Here is a 26,126-nt window from a genome sequence, read left to right on the forward strand (position 1 = left end):
TCAGCTCCGGATTGGCTGGACTACCGGCCAATGGTGATCGGCCATTTTGGTACGTAAGTCATTCGTTTTTATTTTATTTTATTTTATTTTATGTATGAAAGAGTAGACTTAACTAAGTTGAATAGTATGAATGAATGAATAGTATGAAATATATTTTCTCATTCTTTGTAATGCTGAATTTAAACATGCACTCTCTATGTTATAGATGACAGCAGCTCAAATAAGAATAATAATAATGCGACAAAAATACAAATTACATCAATAAAAATAATATAAATGTACATATACACTATATACACCTTTGTTTATTTATTAAGATATTTCAGTGGATGAATTTAATTAAATTCAAATAAAACATCTGCGGTGAAAATTATGTTTTTACTATATTTACCATGACAAGTAAAAATAAATTCATCTAATTAAATAAGATTATTGAAAAGAAAATGACGCATCCTTTCAGTTTAATTAAAAAATAATTTGGAAAATTCAAACTGCTCGATAGTTATATCATAATCCACTCAGCCTACTTTATATTGTTTAGTTTTATTGTCATTTAAAAATCTTTGAACTATTTATACATTTTCTGAATGTGTGGAGGAAACAACAAATTAATTTCATTGTGCATCCTGCTGTTGTAAAATGAAAATGATGATTAGAATTATTTGATTTCAATTGAACTCACTTTATTATTACAAAAAATTAATAATAATCTGAAATGACGTAAACTTTTTCACATAAATACATCAACACAAATTCACTTTTAACCAAACAACAACACTATATTACAAACTCGACAAATAACATCAGACATTATAAAAAGTGGCTGCAGGACAACAAATTAATTCTCTGTTTAAATATACATTAAACTATGATGATAATGTTGATGAGTAGCAATGTAAATATAAATGAAATAATAATAATAAATAATTATTAAGAGAGCAAGTTTGTGTGTTTGTATGACACTATTTTTTTGTAAGAACTACTTTAATTTAATTTCCATATTATTTATTTCAGAATCAGGTTTTCACATTGAAGAATTTACCCTGATGTTTTTCATAACAACAAATATAGTAAGAGAAAATAAAAATTAATAGCATGTGCCATCAGTCAAGAAACATGAACAAAATTAAAAACTGACAATAAAAATACAAACTGTCTTTGTCTCATGAGAACAGTTTGTCTGTCTGTTATAAAATAATTAAAAATATTTTTAAAAAGACAATAAAAATTTGAATAAAATAAAATATATAAAAACCTTTGTGACAATAATTCATTGCTTCACTGTGATGATACTGGAGTTCAGCATGTGCTGTACCGCACCGTGCAGCAGGGGGCAGTCTCATCTGTTTTACCGCTGTTAATCAGCGTAGAAGAAGAAAGAACTCAAACAACATGGCGGCGCCCTCAGAACACGCTGATGCCTCTTCCTCAGTGACAGAACCTCCAGAAATGGACAAACCAGAAGCTCCAGAAACCACCAGAGACCCTGAAGCCTCAGACCCAGAGCCGGCAGCGCAGGACCCAGACCCGGACCCGGATGAGGACGAAGACGAGGACGAAGCGGAGCCGCCCGGACCGAAGATCCGCGACACCCCGCAGGACATCCGACTGGAGGCGATCGCCAACACGGTGGCCTTCCACCCGAGCAGAGACATCCTGGTGTGCGGGGACGTGGACGGAGACGTGTACGCGTACTCGTACTCGTGCACGGAGGGGGAGAACCGGGAGCTGTGGTCGTCCGGGCACCACATGAAGTCCTGCCGCCAGGTGCGCTTCTCCGCGGACGGGCTGAAGCTGTACAGCGTGTCCCGGGACAAAGCTGTCCACCTGCTGGACGCGGAGCGAGGACAGCTGGTGACGAGGATCCGCGGGGCGCACGGGGCCCCCATCAACAGTCTGCTGCTGGTGGACGAAAACATCCTGGCGACTGGAGACGACGGAGGAACCCTCAAGGTCCGGACAGGAAGTACTAACTAACAACCTAAATCTTTTCAGATGGAGGTCCCTGAAGAAAAGTCTTACCAAACAGGGGTCCGAGACCTTATGTGTACCAATTCAAGGGTCCTTGACGTGAACAGTTTGAGAACCACTGCTCGAAAATGGTCCAAATTTGATGGTCTAATCTGGCCTTTAATGGTCCAGGCTGAACTTTTTTAACAGTCCAAACTGATGTTGTGACGTTCTGAGATGGCTTCATAATGCTCTGAAATAGTCTTTTGATGTTCCTAGCATGTTCTCATGAGTGAAGATAGTCTATGAATGGTCTTTTGATGTTCCAGTTAATGTTCTGATGGACAATACTGGTTTCTTGATAGTACAAAATAGTCTTTTCATGGTCTAATGAAGTCTTCGATTGGTCCTCGCTGATCTCAGAGTGGCTGAAGCTGGACTTTGTGTGGTCCAAGATAATGTTTTATGTTCTGAGGCTAAGCATATAGCAAAAGAGCGAAAATGGTCCTTTGATGATCTAATCTAGTCTCTAAATAGATCAATATGGTCTTTGGACAGGGCATGCTGGTCTTGAAACGGTCCAAACTGATGTTGTGATGGTCTCAGGTGGCTTCGTATTGGTCTGAAATAGTGTCTTGATGGTCTAAGCATGATCCAAGGGCAAAGATAATTTGGAAATGGTCTTTTAACGGTCCATCTACTGATGAAACTGGTTTCTTCATGTTCCGAAATACTCCTTTGATGGTCTAAGCATGTCTCTTAAGGGCTAAGATAGTCTGAAAGTGGTCTTAGATGATCTTTTGTAGGTCTAAGTTGATCTTTTAATGGTCCTGCTAATGGTTGATGGACAAAGCTGGTCTCTTGATTGTCCATAAATGTTTGTGAAAGGTCTTCACATGTGTCTCAGATGCTAGCTGTTGTTCTGAGGGTTTACTGTGGTCTTTAATTGGTCCCAGCTGATGTGATCCAAGCTGGTGTTTTGATGATCAGTGCAAGCCAGTTTTGTAAAATGGTAACAAAGACGAAATGTTGTTAATATGATCGTACTTCAGTTACACGGTGCTGCTCTGTTGATGGTTGAGGTGGTCTGTTGTGGTCTTGATTGGCAATGACTTGCAGTGACTTTCCTTTTTTAATAGAAGTAAACGTTCAGTCCCCAAGATGTAAATTCTGTTGGTTTGTTTGCGTCTCTCTGAAGGTGTGGGACATGAGGAAGGGGACGGCCATCATGGATCTGAAACACCACGAGGATTACATCAGTGACATCACTGTGGACCAGGCCAAGAGGATCCTCCTCACCACCAGGTAACAATGATAAAATATCAATATTCTCCAAAGTGTGCCATCCGGTCTTTTGATTGACTTCTTCTCTCCAAAGCCTGCCCTTGAAAATCAACCGTCAAAGCTGTGAAACCAAAATTCATAATCCATCCAGAAAGCTTTTCAAACTTTAGTCTGAGCTCTAATTTGATCTGCTATGATCCCATCCGCAGTGGCGATGGTACCATGGGCGTCTTCAACATCAAGAGGCGGCGGTTCGAGCTGCTGTCGGAGTACCAGAGTGGCGATCTGACCTCGGTGGTGCTGATGAAGCGCGGCAAGAAGGTGGTGTGCGGCTCCAGCGAGGGCACCATCTACATCTTCAACTGGAACGGCTTCGGAGCCACCAGCGATCGCTTCGCCCTCAAGGCCGAGTCAGTGGAGTGCATCGTCCCCATCACCGACAGCATCATGTGCACCGCCTCCATGGACGGGTACATACGGTGAGTTGGGTCATAACCTTATTGACTTATCGTGCAGTATACGGACATGATGTTGATCATTTTGCTGACCTCGATATTATCCGTTGTGTTTACACGCGTGTTTGTTTGAAAACATGCTGCCTCTATACACACACTAAAAGTACTGTTTATTCAAATGGAGTCTGGTGGGTTTGGTGATGGTGACTTCTGGATCTTCCTCTTTAACACAAAGCTCTACCTCTGTAGGGATCCTTTCATAATGTTGTCAGACACTCAGACGTTAATTGCGGGTGCACACATGACCAGACCACACATGCCGGCTGCAGCACTCTCTCTCAGTACTGGACCAGTTTCGCTTTAGACTCCATATTAGCTACCAGTCTGGGACCGATCAGCCTAATTTTGTTAGTTTGTTCTGGACCTCCTTATTTAAGTCTACGTGTCTCTTACCACATTACATGTTACTAACATATTATGACGTGATAGTAAAGTTCTGTCTGTCCTCCATCAGAGCCATCAACCTCCTTCCCAACCGGGTCATCGGCTGCATCGGGCAGCATGTCAACGAACCCATCGAAGAGCTCGCCAAGTCCTGGGACTCCCGCTTCCTGGCCAGCAGCGGCCACGACCAGCTCATCAAGTTCTGGGACATTTCCAGTTTACCCAACACAACGGTCAACGAATACCGCAAGAGGAAGAAGAAAGACGGACGGATGAAGTCTCTCACCAAGAAAGCCCACGGAGACAATGACTTTTTCTCAGGACTCGCAGAGGAAACGGAAAAGAAGGAGGAGGAGGAAGAGGAAGAAGAGGAGGAGGATGACAGTGACAGTGGCAGCGATTAAAACACAATTGGTTTCATGTTTGAAACATGTTGTTACCGTGCCGTGAGACAGTTTTGTCCTAAATAAGTGGACACACTCGGCCGCTGTTTGCTGGACGCTCCAAAGTGCTTCACAGAGTTCGGAGTATGTACACTAGTGTTTATGGCACTGTGGACAGACACTGACCCTCTGACCTCGGCAGTGTTGGTGTCTCTTTTAGGTTCAACTGTGACCTAGAAACAAACAACACTGGTGACTATGGGATGAAGAGCGAATGTCCCAGAAGATTACACACTCTTTACTGCAGAAATGTTCACACACACACTGGCTGTTGATGAACCAAATATAAGAACTAATGATCAGACATTAAGATAATGGGAGATAATAACAATGCTAGGCCCAAATATGATTTGTACATCCCTAATGTGTCCATAACAGTATCAGTAACTGTCTGCTAGGACTTGTAATTCTACCAACAAATTCTTTGATCAGATTTCTGATTTAAATTTAAAAAATGCAATTTGGGGCTCTTTCATTTAAGCAGAGTTCTTGTTCTTTGCATTTAGAAAATTCAGTAACTTTTTCGGTAGGAGAAAAGTTCAGTCTTGTTTTGGTATCTCTACCAAAAGTCTATTCAATTGAAATTTCTCAAACAGTGATGAGTCCCATGAGACATTTTTGGCCTCTACGGTGGGTATATTTCTGGAGAAATGTATTTCTATTAATATTAAAATTGTTTCTTAAATATCTTTAATTCGTTTGAATATTTTCAACACATCATGTTTTGAAATTTACAAAGGGCTGACAAAATGCAGGCGTTTAAAGAGTACCAAGCATGTGTTTGTGCAGAAGTTTGACTATTCCTTGAAAAGTATTAAGCTGTAAATTAAGTTTTTCATGAGCCAAATTCTGACAGATTTTCTTGAGATGGTACAGTTGGCTCGTAGGGTAGATCATAGTACTGCATTATATCATAAATGTAGTGGACTAAAAAGTACAATATTCAACTCCAAAATTTAGTGGAACAGAAATCATAACGTGGCAATACTTAAGTAAAGCGCAAGTACCTTGAAACTGCGCTCAAGCAGCACTTGAGTTAATGTATACTTTCCACCACTGTTTAAATAAGGGGCAGTAAGGAACCCGTGTTGGGTAGTAACCAGTTATATCCAGTTATATCTCACTGCAGTCGCTAGCTGTTTTAGAAAGGGCCCAACACCTTCCTTCTAACCTCCAATTTACAGTAATGAAATAATAATAATATTACAGTAACAGTCCTTTAAGGGTAGTGAGGAACCAGTGTTGGGTAGTAACCTGTTATATCTTTAAGGCCCTGACACACCAAGCCGACGGTCGGCCGTCGACCAAAGTCAGGCCGTCGGTGAGCGTCTGTCGGCCTAGTTTTTGCGGTGTGTCCCGCACCGTCGGCACTTCGGTGTTGGCGGCTTTTTGGCTGATTGAGCATGTTGAAACGGCGGCGGAGCTTGTCGGTGAGAGAGATCACTCTGATTGGCTGTTCAGGTGTTATTTCCTCGCCCCTGTAGCGAGTGAATCTGCCTGTAGTGAAACCGGGGCTAACCGGTGCTTCCTCCTCAGGCTCCACTTCACTCAGCTGCCCCACAGACCCGCTGCTTCTTCCCACTTTAACCTGAATAACAAACCGGAGCTAGCTGGGAGCGGCTAGCGGAGCGTTAGCCGCAGCATGACCGGAGGGAAGCACAGCCAGTTAGCCTCCGCTAGTCTCTGAGCTAGCCCCGGCTCTCCGTTTGGATCCAACCGGAGCACCGAGCCCTGGTTTGTTATTCAGGTTAAAATGGGAAGAAGCAGCGGGTTTATCGGGCAGCTGAGTGAAGTGGAGCCTGCGGAGGAAACACCGGGACCGTCTGGATGTAATAGTCCGTGTAGTGTGTTCAAATGCAACTGACACAGGGCGACGTGAGGCGATGTAGACGACTCAACAGTTGGCTTTTGTCGGCTCTATTTCTTCAATGTCGGTTTGGTGTGTCCGCACCTTTAGGCCCAGCATTTTTCCAGACACTTTATTAGCTATATTACCCAGTTTAAAACTTTTGTTAGGAAAATAATCCAAAGGGAATCAAATGTTATAAGTTACATTACTCTGATGAAGTAGTTAGTTACATCTATAACAGGGTAACTAAATGTTCTTGAGGTGGTACAGCGGGCTCATTAAGTGTAGTACAAAAGTACTTACTAGTGTAGTATATTAGCATCATGTCACAAGTAAAACGAAGTAAAAAGTACAATTTTGCCTCCAAAACGTTTAAATCTACAATAAATATAAATACTGTATTTTTACGAACGTTTTATTTCACACGTTATAGCTGCCATAACGCATTCCCCGTTACCCCTTGAGGTGGTACAGTCCGCTGTTTGGTACAGTCCAACAGCAGGCGGGAAAGCGCTGAACGTCACGTGACCCGAGCTCATGGAGCAACATGGCGACGAGCTGAGGAGTGTAGCTTAGCAACAAGAAGCCTCTCGTCGTCCCGAGGAAGCACCGAGGCGTTTATTAACGTTTACAGAGGACCGTCGGTCGGTTTACGGTGAGTACACCCGCTGTCGTCCCGGTTAACGTTCATCTGGAGGAAATAACGTAAACGGAGAGCGCAGACTGTGAGCGAGCAGCTAGCTGAGGTTAGCTTCAGTGCTAACAGGGCTGTATTTGTAAACAAGGAGTGAAACATGCAGCTGGAAACGAAACTGCTGACTAACTGACACGGTTTTCACTTCAGGGTGATGAGACACCGCTGACAGCAGGTTGACACGAGCTGAGGGTGAAGACAGCGACCTGTTTTAATCTGTAGTTCCAGATGTTTAGCTGAGGAAACGTTTCTGTGGGGACACATCTGCACGAGGAGGAACTGCTGTCTGTCAGTGGAGAAGTGTGACTAAGTGTATTTAATCAAGTGCAGGCTGCACAAAACACCTTAAGTTAAGAGTTTCCTTAAAGTAACATTGGTTGCACAAACCCCTTAAGCTTTCTTTAAAATGTTCACATTTCTGGTTTTCTCCTTGTCTTGCTCTTATACTTAAGGGATCCTTAGACTGTTGCACAAAAGACCTTAGCAACCAAAGCAAGGTCAAAAACAAGGTAGCTGTCTCACTTGCAACCTGACCAAGTTTACGGTGCTAAATAACAGTTGTTCTCTGTATTTTGGATGAAATTTACTTTGTAGTTTTTTCTTTCTCTGATTGTATTCCTACAGAAGTTTAATCGTTTTCTCCTCTGACCAGTCTGATTTTCTTGTCTGTCATTTTTGCACTCTCTAGCTGTGTTCGAAACCGTCCACTCACTCACTCACTCACTCACTATTCCCTATTTCGTGTTTACTATATAGTGCACTACATGGGGAACGACTGAACAAGATTTCGGACACTAACTGAAATTTTTTCTTCTTCTCCTCTGGCAAAAGACGACAGCATTGCATTGTGGTATACGGGAGTAAAATGTAGGGTACATCGTTTGATCACTCACATTTGCTGTGCATTGTGGGTATTTTACAGTCCACTATATAGTGAATGAAATTAACCACGGAGAATTCGAACAACACTACAAAATGGCGAACACACTATAGAGTGCACTATATCCGTGATAGGGAGCGATTTCGAACACAGCTCCGAACTATGAGACAACTCTGTGAGACGATAACAGGCGTCACAGTGTGAGTCCAAGCAAACAAACTCCGATCTCCAAGGAAACTGTAATCGTTCTAAAATCCTTTTCAGAGCAGTAAATTTTATTTTTTCTCCTTAACTAAAGAAACCTTTTAAGGGATTCTGTGCAACTTTGAAAGTCCCTCAGCTACGGAGAAATTAAGCCTTTAGTGTCATACTTAAGGAGAAAACTGAAGGTGTTTTGTGCAGCCACTTCCTGGTGCTTTCACCTTCTTTGAGTGTTTACATTTTAAACATCGTAAACGTGATGATCTTATAGACCATGATGCATCGCTGTAAATTAAACTACCCAACAGTATCTAAAGGGAAAATGAGCTCAACCTGAAACATCTGCAGCAGGAATATTAACCCGAACACATCAGCTACAGCAGCCTTTTCCTTATCTGCCCCCTTTTCTATCACTGAGTCAACTGAAGACCCCTGACTGAGTATTTTATTGATATTATATTTAATGCAGGACAATAATTGTACAGAACAACTGATAAACTCTACATCTAACATCTTTAATGTGGTATTAAAATGTCTGAAATTTAACCTGGTGAGAAGCAGCTGTGTGACAGCAGAAACCCTGGAGTAAAATCGTCTTTTAATTAAGATAAAACTAAACTAAAATAATCACGTAATTGTTGAGTCAATAAACGCTTTGAATAGCCCCTTTTACACCGCAGGAACTTTAATCATTTACCCGGGATTTTGAGAAACCTCGGCGCATTTCCACTGAAACTTTCCCTCAAACCCAAATGTTCCCTGAAAAAAAGCACCTAGTAGGGGGGTAGGACTTTTCAGATTACCCAGAATTCTTGAGGGGCGGGGCTGTGTGCAGACGAATGCTAATTGGTGGAGCACACACTTGCAGCGTTCCGCACTTCCTGGTACGGGCGGCTGCTGCAAACTTTATTACATTTCTACAAGCTTTACTTCGTGTGTGTTTTGATTAAGGATGAGTACTGACACCTGGTACTAAATTAGCCCCGGGGCTAAATTATCAAAGACCGTAGTATTGATGAGCGCTGACGGTATCGGTTCTGATCTCCTCCACACACACACCGGCACGACACAGTAACCGGTGAACAGCTGAGCGACCACAGTGGAAACGAACTCGAAAATGACTTGAGTTGACGGCAGCTACACTCATTACTCAAAGTGTCATTAAACCGTAGCGAGTAAGAAGCCAATACTTTATCAATACAAGTGTTCAGCAGCATGAACATGAAGACATGTAGACAGCGATATTCAATATGCTCCGCCCACAGTCTCTCATCCACCGACACTAACGTTACGTCTAATAATTTGAATAAATTTTCCGGAACTTTGAGGTGCGGTGGAAACGCAAACCACACAGATTACCAGGAATTCTTTTGCCCAGGTAAATTAATTCCTGATAATAAACGTTCCTGGAAATGTTGGTGGAAAAGAGGCTATTGTGGCCAGTTTTAGTTTGTGTCTTGTGTCTCTTGTTAGACATAAAATTCTAATGCAAGCGTTCTCTGTCTATTTAATATAAAGTTGATAAGAAAATGTGTCTGTGAGACGAGGATGAGGAGGTTAAGTTCAATAAAAGGCTTTAAATTTGAGATGTAACCAACGACAAATTTGCCTGACGTTTAAACAGAGGTTTTAGCTTCAGCTAGTCGATTCGTACAAAAGTAAGAAAACCGTGAAATTTAAGCACAATTTCAGGGTAAAAACTGCCTGAAAAAATACCGCATGTAATATAAAAGGCCAATTGAAACCGTTAACTTTTAAATAACTGAATGGTATTATTACATGCATATAATAATAATAATAATAATAATAGTCTCAATTTCTCAATCTCAAGTTTAACCGACCAGCATTTCTGGTGTTGACGAGCGAGGGTTGCAACATGTAGTCGTTAAATCACACACATCTTCACTCTAAGTACTTGTTAGCTGTAAGTGAAAACAACCTTGGTGCCGACTGGTGGAGGTGAAGATGAATCCCGTGTCGACGTCAGTGGATGAATTTAAAGCCTAAATGTGGTCTGTGTTTTCTGTCAGGCTGTTTCTGTGTGATTGAGCTCTGCAGCAGCAGGATGCCGGGGAAAAACGGGGACCAGTTCAAACCAGGAGACTTGGTGTTTGCCAAGATGAAGGGGTTCCCCCACTGGCCTGGCAGGGTACACACACACACACACACACACACACACACACACTGTAAATAAATGTACATAGGTGTGTATTTCTGTGCTGTGATGTTTAATGTTATATTTCTGTGTGTGTTCAGGTCTGTAAGTCGGACAGCGGCTACAAGAAGAGAGTCCCGGTCTTCTTCTTCGGGACTCACAACATGTACGTACACACAGCTGACGATCAGTTTACGTCACCATCAGCAGTGTTGATTTCAATGTGATTCATGTTTTCGTCATCCTTCCTCAGAGGCAGCATCCCTCCAGAGAACATCGTTCCTTATAATCGAAACAAGATGAAGTACGGCAGCGGCGTCCGCATCAAAGGCTTCACTGAGGGCATGTGGGAGATCCAGAACACACCAGGAGTTGGGAGTAAACTCAAAGTCAGTGTCTGTCTGTTTCTCTTTAACGTTTAATTGGTTGACATCCTCTCTCCTCACCTCTGACACTCAGTACGTCTCCAGTCACAGTGAAGTGGAGCTCCAGTCCCAGCTGGACGAGGACATCTAACTGGCCTACTGTCCTTGTCCCAGTATACAAGCACGGGAGGGGAATCCATTTATTGAGCCAAGTATGTGCGACTCCTCTACAATAGGTGGAGATATGCCCCCTTTCAGCTTGTTAGTATTGGACCTTTTTCCTGTTGACCTATTACGTCACAGACCAAACAATGGACAAACAAGTTAGCTACGGTTAGCTAGCAGCTAACTGCTACCATGGTGGACAACTTTACAGCTCTGTACATTTGGTCCGTCCAAAAAGTCACGGCTCTGGATGTAGATTTCTCCATGTTGTTACCGGCTTCTTCTTCTCTTACACATTTAATGCTATTGGACTTCTGGGTCAAAGCCCGGGGCGGAAACTGTGGAGCATGCTCAGAGCGCCTCAACGATGGACCGATTAGTTTTTGGTGGACAAAGGTCAAAGTCACTGTGACCTTGTCTGTCGTAGTCTTGTGAACCTGATGTCTCAAGAACACACTGAGGGAATCTCTTCACAAATGTTAACTTGGACTCAGCGACGAACTGATGAGGTTTCGGTGGTCGAAGACGTTGAAACATCATATACATACATATATATATATGATCTCTTTAATCAGTTGTCAAAATTGTCGTTTGTGTATGTTTCTAATAAGTTCTGTTCAATACATTGACTGATTTTTGGTTCTAATGTACTTTGCCCTGTTCTGTTGTGTCCTCAGGTTCCAGCACAGATCAACACACAGACTCCACCCAATAAACTGATCTCTTCAGCTAAACCTACACCTGTTAAACCAGCTTCTATCAGTAAAACCACAAATGACACTAAATCCACTCCCAGTAAATCTGCCTCTGCAAAGCCTGACAGTAAACCAGCGGCCGGCAGAGATACTCCGAGCAGAGTTACTGGTGCTGCTGCTACTGTGGCTAAAACCCCCACAAGAGCGTCATTGAGATCTGCTCCAGAGAAAACGACCGACTCCAAACAGACTTCAACTTCAGATGCAAGCAGAGTTACTGCTGTTGTTGCTGTGGCTAAAACCCCCACAAGAGCGTCGCTGAGATCTGCTCCAGAGAAAACGGCAGACTCCAAACAGACTTCTACTTCAGATGCAAGCAGAGTTACAAGTACAAAGGAAACTGTTGCTGCTGTGGCTAAAACTCCAACAAGAGCTTCGTTGAGATCTGCTCCAGAGAAAACAACAGACTCCAAACAGACTTCTGATCAGGCTCCAGATGTTTCAGAGGCTGCTGTGACTACAAGAGGCAGAAGGTCAGCTGCAGGAGGGAGAAGTGAAAGTACCACTTCATCAGAGAACAACAAGGAGGTGAGAGGCTTAAACAGCTGATTCTCAGCTGGTGCCCACTGCAGAAGAAGAGGTGATTCAAAGACCTCCAGTCAGAGCTCAAACCGTTTGAAAAAAAATTATGAGAATTTGACATTTCTGTTCGTGTAATTCTCTCCATACACCTCATGTTTTCAGCTCCTCATACTTCATGTACGTCAGCTTTTAAATCAACTATAATAACAATTTTTTTCCAAAAAACAATTTTAATTTTTTTTTTTTTTCCTTTTCAAATTTGGCACAAACGTCTACTTTCTCAACAATACCCTGATTAGATTTTGGGCGTCAGAGGTCTAACTGTGGCCTTGCATCCATCTCATTCTCATGAACACAATATCTTAAGAACACCTTGAGGGAATTTCTTTAAATTTGGCACAAACGTCCACTTTTAGTCAAGGCTGAACTGCGTAGAATTTGGTGGTCAAAGATAAAGGTCTCTGTGACTTTGTGTCCATCTTATTCTCAGGAAAGCATGATTTCAAGAAGGACTTGAGATAATTTGTGAAATTTGGCACAAACGTCCCCATGGACACAACAGTTAACTAATTAGAATTTATTGGTCGGAGGTCAGAGTCACTGTGACCTTGTCTGTCTCACTCTTATGAACGCGGTATCTCAAGAACACTGTGCGGGAGGTTTTCTTTCCTCCAAATTTTGCACAAATATTCACCTGGACTCAACGATGAACTGATACGATTTTGGGGGTTAATGGTCAAGGTAACTGTGACCTTGTGTCTCATTCTGGTGTAAGCAATATCTCAAGATGCCCTTGAGGGATTTTATTCAAATTTAGCACAAACATCTACTTAGACTGAAGGATGAACTAATTAAAATTTAGTGGTCAAAGGTCACTGTGACCTTGCCTGTCTTATTCTTGTGAAAGCGATATCTCAAAAAGGCCTTAGGGGAATTTATCAACTATGAGCTGATAAGAGTTTTGGGGTTAATGGTCAAGGTAACTGTGACCTTGCGTCTGTCTCATTCTGGTGAAAACAGTATCTCAAGATAGCTGTGAGGAAATACTTTTATATTTGGCACAAACGTCCAGGTGGACTGAAGGATGAACTGTTTACAATTCGGTGGTCAAAGGTCACTGTCACTTTATAGAATATGCTTTTTGACAAGACACGTCAATCTTTGGTTAAATTTTTGGTGTTTTCTGTTTGTTGTTTTTTGTTGTTGTTGTTTGTCAGGTTGATGCCGAGCAGCACAGGAAGAGGACACCTGCAGGTCCTGCTGTGACCACGGCCGACTCCAAACAGACTTCACCTTCAGATGCAAGCAGAGTTACTGCTGCTGCTGCCGCTGTGGCTAAAACTCCAACAAGAGCGTCGTTGAGATCTGCTCCAGAGAAAACGACAGACTCCAAACAGACTTCAACTTCAGATGCAAGCAGAGTTACAAGTACAAAGGAAACTGTTGCTGCTGTGGCTAAAACTCCAACAAGAGTTTCGTTGAGATCTGCTCCAGAGAAAACAACAGACTCCAAACAGACTTCTGATCAGGCTCCAGATATTTCAGAGGCTGCTGTGACTACAAGAGGCAGAAGGTCAGCTGCAGGAGGGAGAAGTGAAAGTACCACTTCATCAGAGAACAACAAGGAGGTGAGAGGGTTTGGGATGTACTGTGATGTATGGATGTACTGTCACAGACATTAAACCAGCTTAATGCAGGGTGTGAAGAGTTTCTGTGTAAAAGATGTTCATGATAGTGGAGGACATCATAACTCGTACTATTTGATAATTGTAGGATAGAAGGTCTCATTGTCTCGTCGGCGACCAAGAGTTAACGTTAGTGTTTTTTTGCCAGGTAAATGCTGAGCAGCAGAAGAAGAGGACACTTGTGACTCCTGCTGTCACCACTCCAGGTAAGACTCACACACACGCTGCTAATGATCAGTTATCTTTAGGTAGAGTCAGGACCCATTCAGTCCAGTATCTGTGTCATGTTCCAATACTTCCATAATCTGATGTTGGTAACGACACACAGAGCCTCTGCTGTGCTGCTGCAAGTAGGGTAGACATATTGGTGGAACCTTTTTAGTTTAAACAGAGCGAGGTGGCCTTCTGCAACGGGAGGGGCTGTTGAGGACTTGTGGGAGGAGCTGTTGATGACGCCACACGTGCGAGCCACTGGCGATGGATACACACGCTGAGCTACAGGTTTTGTTACTTGCTCACGCCCCCCATTGCCCCGAAAAAGGCACATTCTGTATAAACAAAAGTAGGTAGGCGGCATTTTGCTGCACTCCCCGATTTTGTTTTTATACTGCCAATGCTGAAAAAAGACTGATTGGGCTTTCCTGCAAATTTGCACAGTTCCTGTTTAAAAAGGGCTACAGTGACTTTTATATTCCGGCTCACAACCGCACAAATACAGCTCGCCGTTCTTTTTATCACAGCAACGATCTGCTGGCTCTTTAAACAGATGGTTAGAGTCACTTGTGGTGCCAACAAATATCTGAAGTCAGACAAACAGACTGAAAACTTTATCTTGTCAGATAAAACAGATGTTGACAAAGTTTCCTCTCTTGTGTTTTTTTTCCTCAAACAGTCAGCAAGAAACTGGAGACGGCAGAACCAAAGCCTGCTCCGACACAAACGTCCAGGAACAAGAGAGGACAGAAAGACGAAGAGGAGGAGAAGTCATCAGAGAGCCAAGGAGTCAAGAGGAAGAGAGACGAGAAGGATGAAGAGAAGAAAACAAATCAGGACGGCAGCGATGGAAAGAAAGAGGTGACAACAAAAGAGACGTCAGAGAGTCAAAGAACAAAAAGAAAGAAAGATGAAAAGGAGGATAAAGAGAAGAGGAAAGTGACGACGAAAGACAAAACAGAAGAAAATAAGTCCACTGAGAGCCGAGTGATGAAGACGAGGAGGGCAGAGAAAGACGACCAGAAGGAGGAGAAGAGAACAAAAGAAGTTGGAGAGAGAAAAGAGAGGGTAGAAGAGGAGAAACAGAAGAAAACAAAGCAGGATGGAGGTGTGGAAGGGAAGAAAGAAATGACAACAAAAGAGAAAACGGAAGAAGAGAAGACCGCAGAGAGACGAGGAGTCAAGAGGAAGAGAGACGAGAAGGAAGACCAGGAGGACGAGAAGAAAACGAAACAAGACGACAGCAAAGGAAAGAGTGAGAAGGAGACAAGGAGAGAAACAAGGTCAGAGAGTGAGGGGAGAAAAAGAATGAGAGAAAAGGAGGAGCAGCAAGAGGAGATGAAGAAGAAGAAGAAGGAGGTCGCAGAGGAGGGGAAAGCCAGAGAGACCGAAGGGACGAAGACAAGGAGGGCAGAAAAAGAGGGGCAAAAGGAGGAGAAGAAAAAAGAGGATGGAGAAGGACAGAAAGAGGAGAAGACGAGAGAGACATGGTCCGAGAGCGAGGGAAGAAAGAAAATGATAGAAAAGGAGGCGCAGAAAGATGAGGTAAAGAAGAAGGTAGCAGAGGAGAAGAAAACTGGAGAGACCGAAGGGACGAAGACAAGGAGAGCAGAGAAGGAGGACGAGAAGAAAAATAAAAATGAGGACAGCGAAGGACAGAAAGAGGAGAAGTTGAGGAGAGAAACACGGTCTGGGAGCGAAGGAAGAAAAAGAACGACAGAAAAGGAGGAGCAGCTGAAAACAAAAGATGTTAGAGAAGTGTCAGAGAAAAGAGAAGAGGGCCGAGGAACGAAGAGAGAAGAGAAGGAGGTGCACAAGGAGGAGATGATGAAGAAGAAGAAGGTGGTAGAGGAGGAGAAAACCGGAGAGAGTGAAGGGGCGAAGACGAGGAGAGCAGAGAAAGAGGAAGAGAAGAAGAAAACAATGGAGGCAGCTGAGGAAGGAAAGAAAGAAGAGATGACAAAGAAGAAGACGGAGGATGAGAAGGGAGGCAGCTCTGTGGACGACGAGGTGAAGCTGCTTTTTAATCTCATTCCACAACACTTTAACGACTGTAAACTTCAGAAATAATCTTCTTCGTCATTTTATATTTAAATATGTTTTTTGGTCTGCAGCGACAGCGCCGCCTGGCTGACAGTAGGGACCGCGTGTTGAAGTCTCTGAGAGGTCTGCTGAAGGACGAGAGAGGAGTGAAGGGGAGGGAGACGACCAAGAGCCCTCAGTAAGAAACACACACATCTGAATTAACCTCCTGAGACCCTGCGTCCTCATATGAGGACACATTCTGGGTTTGCTGCACCTTATACTTCATTGTGCTTAACTCAGACCGGTTGTCCTCATTCATGGACACCTTTGTGCAGTGTAGTGGGATCAAGACCACAATACACTAACTGTTAATCCACGTAAAAACAAGATGGCAGCTATCTCTGCAAAGTCAGTCTACACATAGTTGCGACATAAAAGTGGACAAAACCTGATCAGATTTTATGGTTGGATTTTTTTTTTCTGCTTAATAACTTTAATAGTTAATTGTGGTACACAGATCTGATCAATTTCAGCAATAGCTTCTTTGCATATGGCTCCTCCAGACTAAAGATGGAGGAGCAGAGTAGACTCATTTTAAACATAAACGCTAGTGTCGTATTAAACACGCCTCAACTTGGACGCAATTACAACATGCATTTCACCAGACCTCTGCCAGTTAACAGTTAATCTAAAAGGTAGAAAATAGTAGCTAAACTTAGCTAATGTTAGCTAGTAATGTTAGCCTAACAGAGCCTTGCCAGACCTCTGAAAACAATTAAGCTTGTAGGTAGAAAATAGTATCTAAATTTAGCTAACGTTAGCTAGTAACGTTAGCCTGACAGCATTTCACCAGACCTCTGGGAACCATTGATCTAACAGGTAGCAAATAGTAGCTAAAGTTAGCTAACGTTACCTAGTAATGTTTGCTTGAGAGTTTCACCAAACCTCTGGAAACGATTTACCTAGTAGGTAGAAAATAGTAGCTAAAGTTAGCTTACGTTAGCTAGTAATGTTAGCCTAACAGAGCCTTGCCAGACCTCTAAAAATAATTAAGTTTGCAGGTAGAAAATAGTAACTACATTTAGCTAACGTTAGCCAGTAATGTTAGCCTAACAGAGCCTTGCCAGACTTCTGAAAACAATTAAGGTTGTAAATAGAAAATAGTATCTAAATTTAGCTAACATTAGCTAGTAACGTTAGCCTGAAAGCATTTCACCAGACCTCTGGGAACCATTGATCTAACAGGTAGCAAATAGTAGCTAAAATTAGCTAACGTTTGCTAGTAATGTTTGCCTGAGAGTTTCACCAAACCTCTGGAAATGATTTACCTAGTAGGTAGAAAATAGTAGCTAAAGTTAGCTAACATTAGCTAGTAATGTTTGCCTGAGACTTTCACTGAACAACAATTTACCTAGTAGGTAGTAAATAGTAGCTAAATTTAGCTAACGTTAGCTAGTAATGTTTGCCTGAGACTTTCACTGAACCTCTGGAAACAATTTACCTAGTAGGTAGCAAATAGTTGCTAAATTTAGCTAACATTAGCAAGTAACGTTTGCCTTACGATGTTTTACCTGACCTCTGGGAATGATTGACCCACCAGGTAAAACATTGTAGCTAAAGTTGGCTAAAAGAACCTAAGGTTAGCTTGAACAACTCACCTAGTTGGTAAAAAATAGTAGCTTGAATTAGCCAACATTAGCTAGTAACGTTAGACTGACAGCATTTCACCAGACCTCTGGGAACCATTGATCTAGCAGGTAGCAAATAATAGCTAAATTTAGCTAACGTTAGCTAGTAATGTTTGCCTTGCGATATTTTACCTGACCTCTGGGAATGGTTGACCCACCAGGTACAACTTTGAAGCTAAAGTTAGAAGCTAAAGAATCTAAGGTTAGCTTGTAACGTTAGCCTGGCAGTGGTGCATCCATGTATATAACTGAAATATAAAGACACTTAAACTCAAGCACATTTTCTCACCTGATTTAAACAAGACAGCAGTTGTTTCAGTCGACCCAGCCACACAAAATAATTATAGATTTGTAGACTCTTGTGCGCCTCCATCAGTTTACCGTGTAAAGGTAACCTGGTAAAACCAGGTGTTGAAATGACCACTTTCAAACCATTTTAAAATTGAACAGTGACCTTGTTTGTATTTGTGCTTTTGCACAACTACATTTAGGCATTAACAATACATAGTTTTTTCCATGCAATTATGACTATTAAAAATAAACCCAATTTTTTGAGGGCATCATTTTTTCCCCAAAACTACTCACTGTTCAAAGACAATACTTAGTTTTTGTATCCCTACTGATCCCAAATAGCTAGGAGAAATTAAAGATGCATATCAAACAAAGCTCAGCCTCTCAGGAGGATATTTGAAATGTTAAAATTAGTTTTACATGTTCATTTTAAACTCTTACCAGGAAAACCGGGGGTGGAGCAAAGAAGAAGGTGGAGCTTAAAAACACAAGGAGTCAGAAGACGTCTGAGAAGACGACGGTGAAAGAGAAAGAATCAGCATTCACCAAGGCGATCGACACTAAGAAGATCATCAGCAAGACAGACAAAGAAACAACAGATGTCAAACAGAAAGGAAGTGCTGAAAAAGAAGAGAAGGACGAAGGGAAGACGTCCAGCCAGAAGACAACAGCAGAGGAGAAGAAGAAGGAGGTAAAGAAGGATGAACAGAAGACAGAGCAGGACAAGAAGACAGACTCGAGTAAAACTACAGATGACGCAAAGATAAAGGAAAAGGAGAGCGGGCAGAAGAAAGAAGACAGGATGAAGAATGAGGGAAAGAAAGACGAGGATGCGAAGGAGAAGAAAGACGAAGAAAAGAAGGACGAGAGGAAAATCATCGGAAAGATTGTGAAAGCAACACCTGGACAAGGACCGAAGGTTCAGGTGAAGACGATGATGGGAGGAACTGCAGCTGTTGTAGCAGTAGAGGAGGAGAAGAAGAAGAAAGAGGTGGCAGCAGCAGAGGAGGAGAAGAAGAAGAAGAAAGAAGAGAAGGCCAGCAGAGAAGAAAAGGTAGAAGATAAGAAAAAGAGTTCAGGGAAGGTGAAGGAGAAGGAACAGAGCGTCGAAGAGAAGAAATCTGATGATCGAAAGGTAGAAACCATTTCAGAGGTGGAGAGGAAGTCTGAAAGAACTAGAGCAGCGGCAGACGACAAAAAAGACAAGAACATAGCGGAGGTAGAGAAGGACAAAAAAGGTAAAAGGGAAAATGAAACGATGCTGAAGAAGAACGAAGAGGAACAAAAAACGCAGAAAGTGACATCAAAATTGCAAGAGAAGAAGAACGACAGCGAGGTGGAAAAAATGGCAACAAGAGAACAGAAGAAGTCAGAGGAAACAACCAAAAAACCTGAGAAGGGATCGAAAGAGAAGAACGACAGCAAGGTGGAAAAAATGGCAACAAGAGAACAGAAGAAGTCAGAGGAAACAACCAAAAAAATTGACAGCGAATCGAAAGAGAAGACCGAAAGCGAGGTGGAAAAACTGGTGACAAGAGAACAGAAGAAGAAATCAGAGGAAACAACCAAAAAACATGAGAAGGGATCGAAACAGAAGAACGACAGCGAGGTGGAAAAAATGGCAACGAGAGAACAGAAGAAGAAGGAGGGAACGACTGAAAATACAGGCAGCCGATCGAAAGAGAAGAACGAAAGTGAGGTGGAAAAAACTGCAACGAGAGAACAGAAGTCAGAGGAAACAACCAAAAAACCTGAGAAGGGATCGAAAGAGAAGAACGACAGTGAGGTGGAAAAAATGGCAGCAAGAGAACAGAAGAAGACGACGCAGGAAACAACTGAAAAACCTGACAGCCGATCAAAAGAGAAGAGCAAAAGTGAGGGGGAAAAAATGGCTACAAGAGAACAGAAGGAGGGAACGACTGAAAATATGGGCAGCCGATCGAAAGAGAAGAACGAAAGTGAGATGGAAAAATCTGCAACGAGAGAACAGAAGAAGAAGTCAGAAGAAACAACTAAAAAACATGAGAAGGGATCGAAAGACAAGAACAAAAGTGAGGGGGAAAAAATGGCTACGAGAGAACAGAAGAAAAAGTCAGAGGAAACAACCAAAAAATCTGACAGTGAATCGAAAGAGAAGAACGAAAGTGAGGTGGAAAAAATGGCAACCAGTGAACAGAAGAAGGAGGGAACGACTGAAAATACAGTTAGCCGATCGAAAGAGAAGAACGAAAGTGAGATGGAAAAAACTGCAACAAGAGAACAGAAGAAGTCAGAGGAAACAACCAAAAAACCTGACAATGAAACAAAAGAGAAGAGCAAAAGTGAGGTGGAAAAAATGGCTACGAGAGAACAGAAGAAGACATCAGAGGAAACAACCAAAAAACCTGACATCGAATGGAAAGAGAAGAACGAAAGCGAGGTGGAAAAACTGGTGACAAGAGAACAGAAGAAGAAGAAGGAGGGAACGACTGAAAATACAGGCAGCCGATTGAAGGAGAAGAAAGAAAGTGAGATGGAAAAAACTGCAATGAGAGAACAGAAGAAGAAATCAGAGGAAACAACCAAAAAATCTGAGAAGGGATCGAAAGAGAAGAACGAAAGTGAGGTGGAAAAAATGGCAACGAGAGAACAGAAGAAGAAGACGGAGGAAACAACCAAAAAACCTGACAGCGAATTGAAAGAGAAGAACAAAAAAGAGATCAAAAAACTGGCAACGAGAGAACAGAAGAAGAGAGAGCAGACGAGTGAAAAACCTGATCAAAGGGGATCAAAAGAGAAGAAGGACGGCAGAGCCGCTGCAGAACTGACCAAGAAAACAGAGTTGGAGCAGAAGCGTACCGAAGAGACAAAACCACAGAAGAAGAAAAGTGACAAAACAACAACAGGAGCAGCAGAGAAAGTGCAGGAAAAGTCAAAAACTGAAGAAGCAAAATCAGACAAGACGAGAGAAGAAGAAGACGACAGGATAACAAAGGTGGAGCAGGTGCAGCAGCAGAAGAGTTCGGCCATGACGCTAACCGACTCCACGCTGCACAGAATCCACGGAGACATCAGGATTTCTCTGAAGACCGACAACCCTGTAAGACACATTTACACGTTTACTGTTAAAACCTTCCAAGATCTTAATGAAGCTAAACTCATGCCGACCTTACACAACTAACGCCGGGTTCAGACTACACGATATCTGCCTGCTGTACAGTGTTAGCATCGTGAACAACCACGAGTGTCGTACGCGATAACCCATCGTTTTATCTCGTGTAGTGTGTCATAGTAGATGACTAGAGACGCCACATCTGGGACGCCTCACAACATCCTGATTTGATTTTCTTTTTGTCTTCCATGACTTCTCCCATCACAGCCGTCACTTTGACCAATAGGAACACAGAGCGATCGGCTGCCGTGGAAACTGTACAATAACAACAGCCCAGCCTTTAAGATATTTCCTGTAGGGACGTTACGTTATCAGTGACTGTCAGAGTTTGCATGCGGTGCTTCAAATGTAGCTCCGCCCATCTGGTGACACTTTTTAAGTTACTAGAGTAACAGCTTGAACATGAACAGACACAGTGACTGAAATAATAATAATAAAAATAGGACAAGAATAATCTGATGACATCACACACGTCGTGAAAGACAACCACCGATGATTGAACGTGTAGTCTGTCATGTCCGTCGGGCTGTTGGCAAAATCATAGCAAGATTTCTGACTGTAATCGTCGAATCTGACACAGTGACTGTTTGAATAGACAAACATGTCGTGTGGTCTGAACCTGACATTAGTTTAGTTTCTGTTAGCTTGTGCGACGTTATTCAGCAATTACCGCTGGTAACAGTTTCCCTGTGATGGCATGTTGATGTTAAGGTACATATGCCCACCTTCTGGTCGTCCCCCCAGGTCACCCTGATTAGCAAGCTTGTAGGCTTCATTTTGAGCTGCAAAACCCCTTTGTTAACTTTGCTAGCACCACTAACTGTGGTGATTCTGCTAACGGTGCTAACAGTGGTTAACAATGCTACAGGCGGTTTGTGACTCAAAACTGAGTCTGTTACTCACAGGGGTAACCTGAGGGGTGACCTGAGGGTGGGCACAATGTTCCCATAGCAATGCTGTTGGGACAGCGTTACAAGAAATCATTGCTGAATGAGCAGCGCCGCTAGCTGAGGTTAGCTCCCACCAGACCACCAGTGGTGGGCCGGACCAACATGCACAGCCAGTCAAAAATATTCTTGGTGGTTTATCGACTGTCTTAAGGTGGTGATAAAACTCAGTTTGAGATGTCTGAAATCTTTTTTCACTTCTACATATTTGCAGCTGAAAGGAACAGTTAGCTCGTGGGCTAATAGCAAACATACCAGTTGCTAACGTTCTTTAGTGCTGATGTCACAATGATTTCAGACTCGCCACCACAGGGCTGTAGGCTACATAGCACACACACTTGTTTCCTCCATATCTACGATATCCACCAAAGCTGATGAAACTGTGCAACTGTCAGTAACGTCTTTCTGTCTTTCAGGACATCGGTAAGTGTCTGATGGCGCTGGATCAGCTCAGTATGGTTTATGTGACGTCGAAACACGTCCAGAGACACAGTGAGCTCATCGCCACCCTGAGGAAGGTACACAGTACACGTTTTGACATCACTGATGCTTTTCCCCTGGCGTCAAACACTAAGTCATGACGTTTTTATCTCTTTACTGTGTTGGTTCCTGTGTTTCCTGTGTGAAGATGCGGTACTACAAAGCCAACCAGGCCATCATGGACAAGGCGTCCATGTTGTACAACCGCTTCAAAAACACCTTCCTGGTGGGGGAGGGGGAGGAGGTGGTGAGTGCTGCCTTCCTGCGCTCTCTGCTGGAGGAGAAGGAGCGGGAGGAGGCCGAGCGGGCGGAGCACTGCGCGGAGAGGCTGAAGAGGGAGGGAGTGCTGCAGGAGGTGAAGAGACGCATGGGCAAGGTGAAGGAGAGGAGGAGCAGTGACGGAGGAGAGGAGAAGGAGGTGAAAACAGAAGGTAAATAAATTAATTTACAGTGAATAAAATATCCTGTTATATAACAAACAAAGTAGATAAATCTAGTCTGTCATTTGTTGAAATGTTGTATCAGTTGTTATTTATTTATTTATTTTTAACGTTTATTTAACCAAACAAAAATAACTCTTGGGATTAAAAATCTCTTTTTCAAGATCGTCCTCAGACAGATAGCAACATAAGTTACAGACGACATAGAAAATAAAATAAAATGAAATAAAAAATATACAACCTCAAAACAAGAGAAATGAAAAATTAAATGAAACATGTTGGTATCATTAATTACAAAATAAAAAAGCTTTGCTTTGATTATTATGATTAGTTTATTTATGGTGTATGCTATATATTTATATAGATATTTTTTATTTAACTAATGTGAATTATTTATCCAGCAACTACAAGACCTATTCATTGGTAATAATTTTAAAATAAAAATATTAATAAGGATTTTTGTTTATTATGTAATCATTTATTTAACATACATTTATTTTTATTATCTCTAATAAACAAAACGATACATTTTGTTTTCATCATTTGTAACTTCTTTCATATTAAACAATATATTGACTGTTTTTGTTTATTGTTAAACTAAATTGTAAAAAAATTTTTTTTTGATGTTTTAAATTATGATTTTTTTAGTACAGTAGTTGCATTCATTCATTCTTTTTAGTTTTGATAAAACTAAACTTTGTTTTTTCTGATGATGCTGATTAGCAGGTTGTTGTTGTTGTTTGTGTTGTTTACCCCCCACAGCTCCAGTGGACTGTCCCTGAGGGTTCAGTGTTCCTGAAGCAGCCTGGACTGAACCAACTCTAACCTGAGGGGTGTGGACCAGAAACAACCCCACCCCCGCATGGACAATGAGAACTTCCACAACCACATTTACCTCATCACACACACACACACACACACACACGCACACACACACCTGTACATTACCTGTAGAGCTCGTATTTATTTACTTCCTGTTGTAAATTAAAGGGCGTCGTTATGTTTAAATAGGAGTTAACACTGTCACACCTGAGCAGGTGTTAACATTAGTGCATCACATACTGACTTTAACAGAACAGTGTTTCTCTCTCTTCCATTATCTCGTCACATTAACCTGAGCATTAACGCCAACATTTCTTTCTTAACTTTAACCTTTAACCTGTCTTCATAAACTAACCTTAACTGTCGTAATCATTTGGGTGAACTGTACCTTTAAGAAGCCAACGTAACTTCAGTCTACATCTGCTAACTGTTGTCTGTACGCAGAGAGGGAACGTTGTCCTTCAGCAAATTTTGTCTAATAAGTTGGTTAACAGTGCTTACGGGGACGTCACAGTGTCTGGTGTCAACTCCGACATTTATTAACCTGTGCTTTAACTTTAAAGGTGCTCTGTGTGCTTTCATCACTAAATGGTCTTCAAACGTGTGTATCGTTAAAACTTAAACCCTCCCATGTGTCTGTACAGGATGTGCTGGGGCTGATGGGAAATGTAGTTTTATTAAGAATGTGCTTTATTTGTGTTTTGAATGTCAGATTAACGATATCACAGCAGCTTTAAACTCGACATTAAAGCATTAACCGGCCTCACTGAACCTCAATATTCACACTTCACATGCTGAGCACGACTCTGTGCTTTGCTCAGTGGCACCGCGGCAGTAAACTCACACACAACTGTTTTTTTGGGGTTTTTTTTACACTTTATACGGCAAGATATGTAATTCTGTATTTTTATTGTGACACAGTGAGATGTTTTATATTCTTTTTTTCTGTTTTTACTTGGTGCAGCTGTTAAAGATGTTTACTCTGTGACTCTATTGTGTATATTTATCATTTTTACTGACAGAAATGTACAGTTTTATAAACCTGACATGGCGTCTGGAGTCGAGTTATTTCACTGTTTTACAGCAGTGACACAGTGAATGACTGATTGTTCTTGTTGCAGGTGTTAAAGATGCACCAGGTCTGTAGGTACAGTTACACATAATTATCTGTTAACTGTCTTTAAGTATTACGATGATAAAAGCTTTGTGTCTTTTTATAAGAAAATGACAGTTTTAAAAGACAAAGAAATATTTAGATCTTTTTACAAAAAAAAATTGTTTGTTCCTTTTTTTAAATATTGGATCTCTTTCTTATAAAAATTGTTTAATTTCAAAATATACTTTAAAAATACAGTTTTTCCATGAAACATTATGACTTTTGTTATGTCTTGAAATATTATGACTTATAACTACAGTGAAGCCGTCAGATAAAGGTACAGTATTTCCCTCTGAAATGTGGAGTAGAGGCATAAAGTCACATAAAATGGAAATACTCAAAGTAAAGGTGCCTCAAAGTTGTACTTTTAAAGGGTAATTTGGTGGTCAAAGGTCAAAGTCTCTGTGACCTTTCATCCGTCTTATTTTTCGTGAAAGCAATATTTCAAAAAGACCTTTGAGAATTTAATCCAATTTGGCACAAATGTCCACTGGGACTGAAAAATAAACTGATTAGAATTTTGTAGTTGAAGCTCAAAGGTCAGTGTGACCTCACAAAACATGTTTTTGTTCATAACTGAAGAATTCATTCACCGCTCTCATGTACCTGTGCAGAACAGCTGTTGTCACTGTTGGGATCAGCGGTGTACAGAAGTCAGGACGGACCCTAGTGACAGATTTGCGTTGAAACAACTACTGTATTTATTTCATAGTATTGTCATATGATCAAATACAGACTTTACGTTGGAGTTTTAAAATGATAAAATTGCTGTTTGTCGGAGGAGTCTGGTGGGTTGGTGATCGCAATTTAGAGGCTGTTTCTCGTTAAACTACTACTACTAAAACATGATGATGTCACAGTCAAACTGACCTTTGACCTTTTGACCTTCATTATTTTATCCTGTTAGACATTTGTGTCAAGTTTGGTCAGAATTGGGGTCAGTTGGCACATTGTTATCTTTTGGTATTTTGAAAGTCACAGAAATTTAAATTTAACTGGAAATGTTTCCTCCCTTCACCTGCACTCTTCTTCTACACCCTATGGACCAAATGTTTCAGAGAGATAT

The 26,126-nt window shown here is 41.8% G+C and overlaps 2 protein-coding genes across 3 annotated transcripts; both read left to right on the forward strand.

The window, feature by feature from the left end:
• Window positions 1-1,273: 1,273 nt before the first annotated feature.
• Window positions 1,274-5,261, forward strand: wdr55 (WD repeat domain 55). Its single transcript, XM_033610282.2, has 4 exons — window positions 1,274-1,953; window positions 3,149-3,255; window positions 3,444-3,713; window positions 4,204-5,261. Exons 1-4 carry the CDS (start codon window positions 1,393-1,395, stop codon window positions 4,535-4,537), a joined length of 1,272 nt encoding a protein of 423 aa, XP_033466173.1. The 5' UTR covers window positions 1,274-1,392; the 3' UTR covers window positions 4,538-5,261.
• Window positions 5,262-6,948: 1,687 nt separating this feature from the next.
• Window positions 6,949-24,950, forward strand: LOC117245748 (uncharacterized). 2 transcript variants are annotated; one of them, XM_078164610.1, is made up of 14 exons: window positions 6,949-7,080; window positions 10,231-10,349; window positions 10,457-10,521; window positions 10,609-10,744; window positions 11,563-12,168; window positions 13,380-13,790; window positions 13,996-14,053; window positions 14,740-16,070; window positions 16,175-16,281; window positions 18,509-20,757; window positions 20,788-21,143; window positions 22,579-22,680; window positions 22,791-23,073; window positions 23,845-24,950. In XM_078164610.1, exons 2-14 carry the CDS (start codon window positions 10,266-10,268, stop codon window positions 23,862-23,864), a joined length of 5,808 nt encoding a protein of 1,935 aa, XP_078020736.1. In that variant the 5' UTR covers window positions 6,949-7,080; window positions 10,231-10,265; the 3' UTR covers window positions 23,865-24,950. The 2 variants fall into 2 exon arrangements, with proteins under 2 accessions (XP_078020736.1, XP_078020735.1); XM_078164609.1 differs by having other exon boundaries at window positions 18,509-21,143.
• Window positions 24,951-26,126: the final 1,176 nt, after the last annotated feature.

This window comes from Epinephelus lanceolatus, chromosome 22 (assembly GCF_041903045.1).
Source record: "Epinephelus lanceolatus isolate andai-2023 chromosome 22, ASM4190304v1, whole genome shotgun sequence".
Taxonomy (NCBI): Eukaryota; Metazoa; Chordata; class Actinopteri; order Perciformes; family Serranidae; genus Epinephelus; species Epinephelus lanceolatus.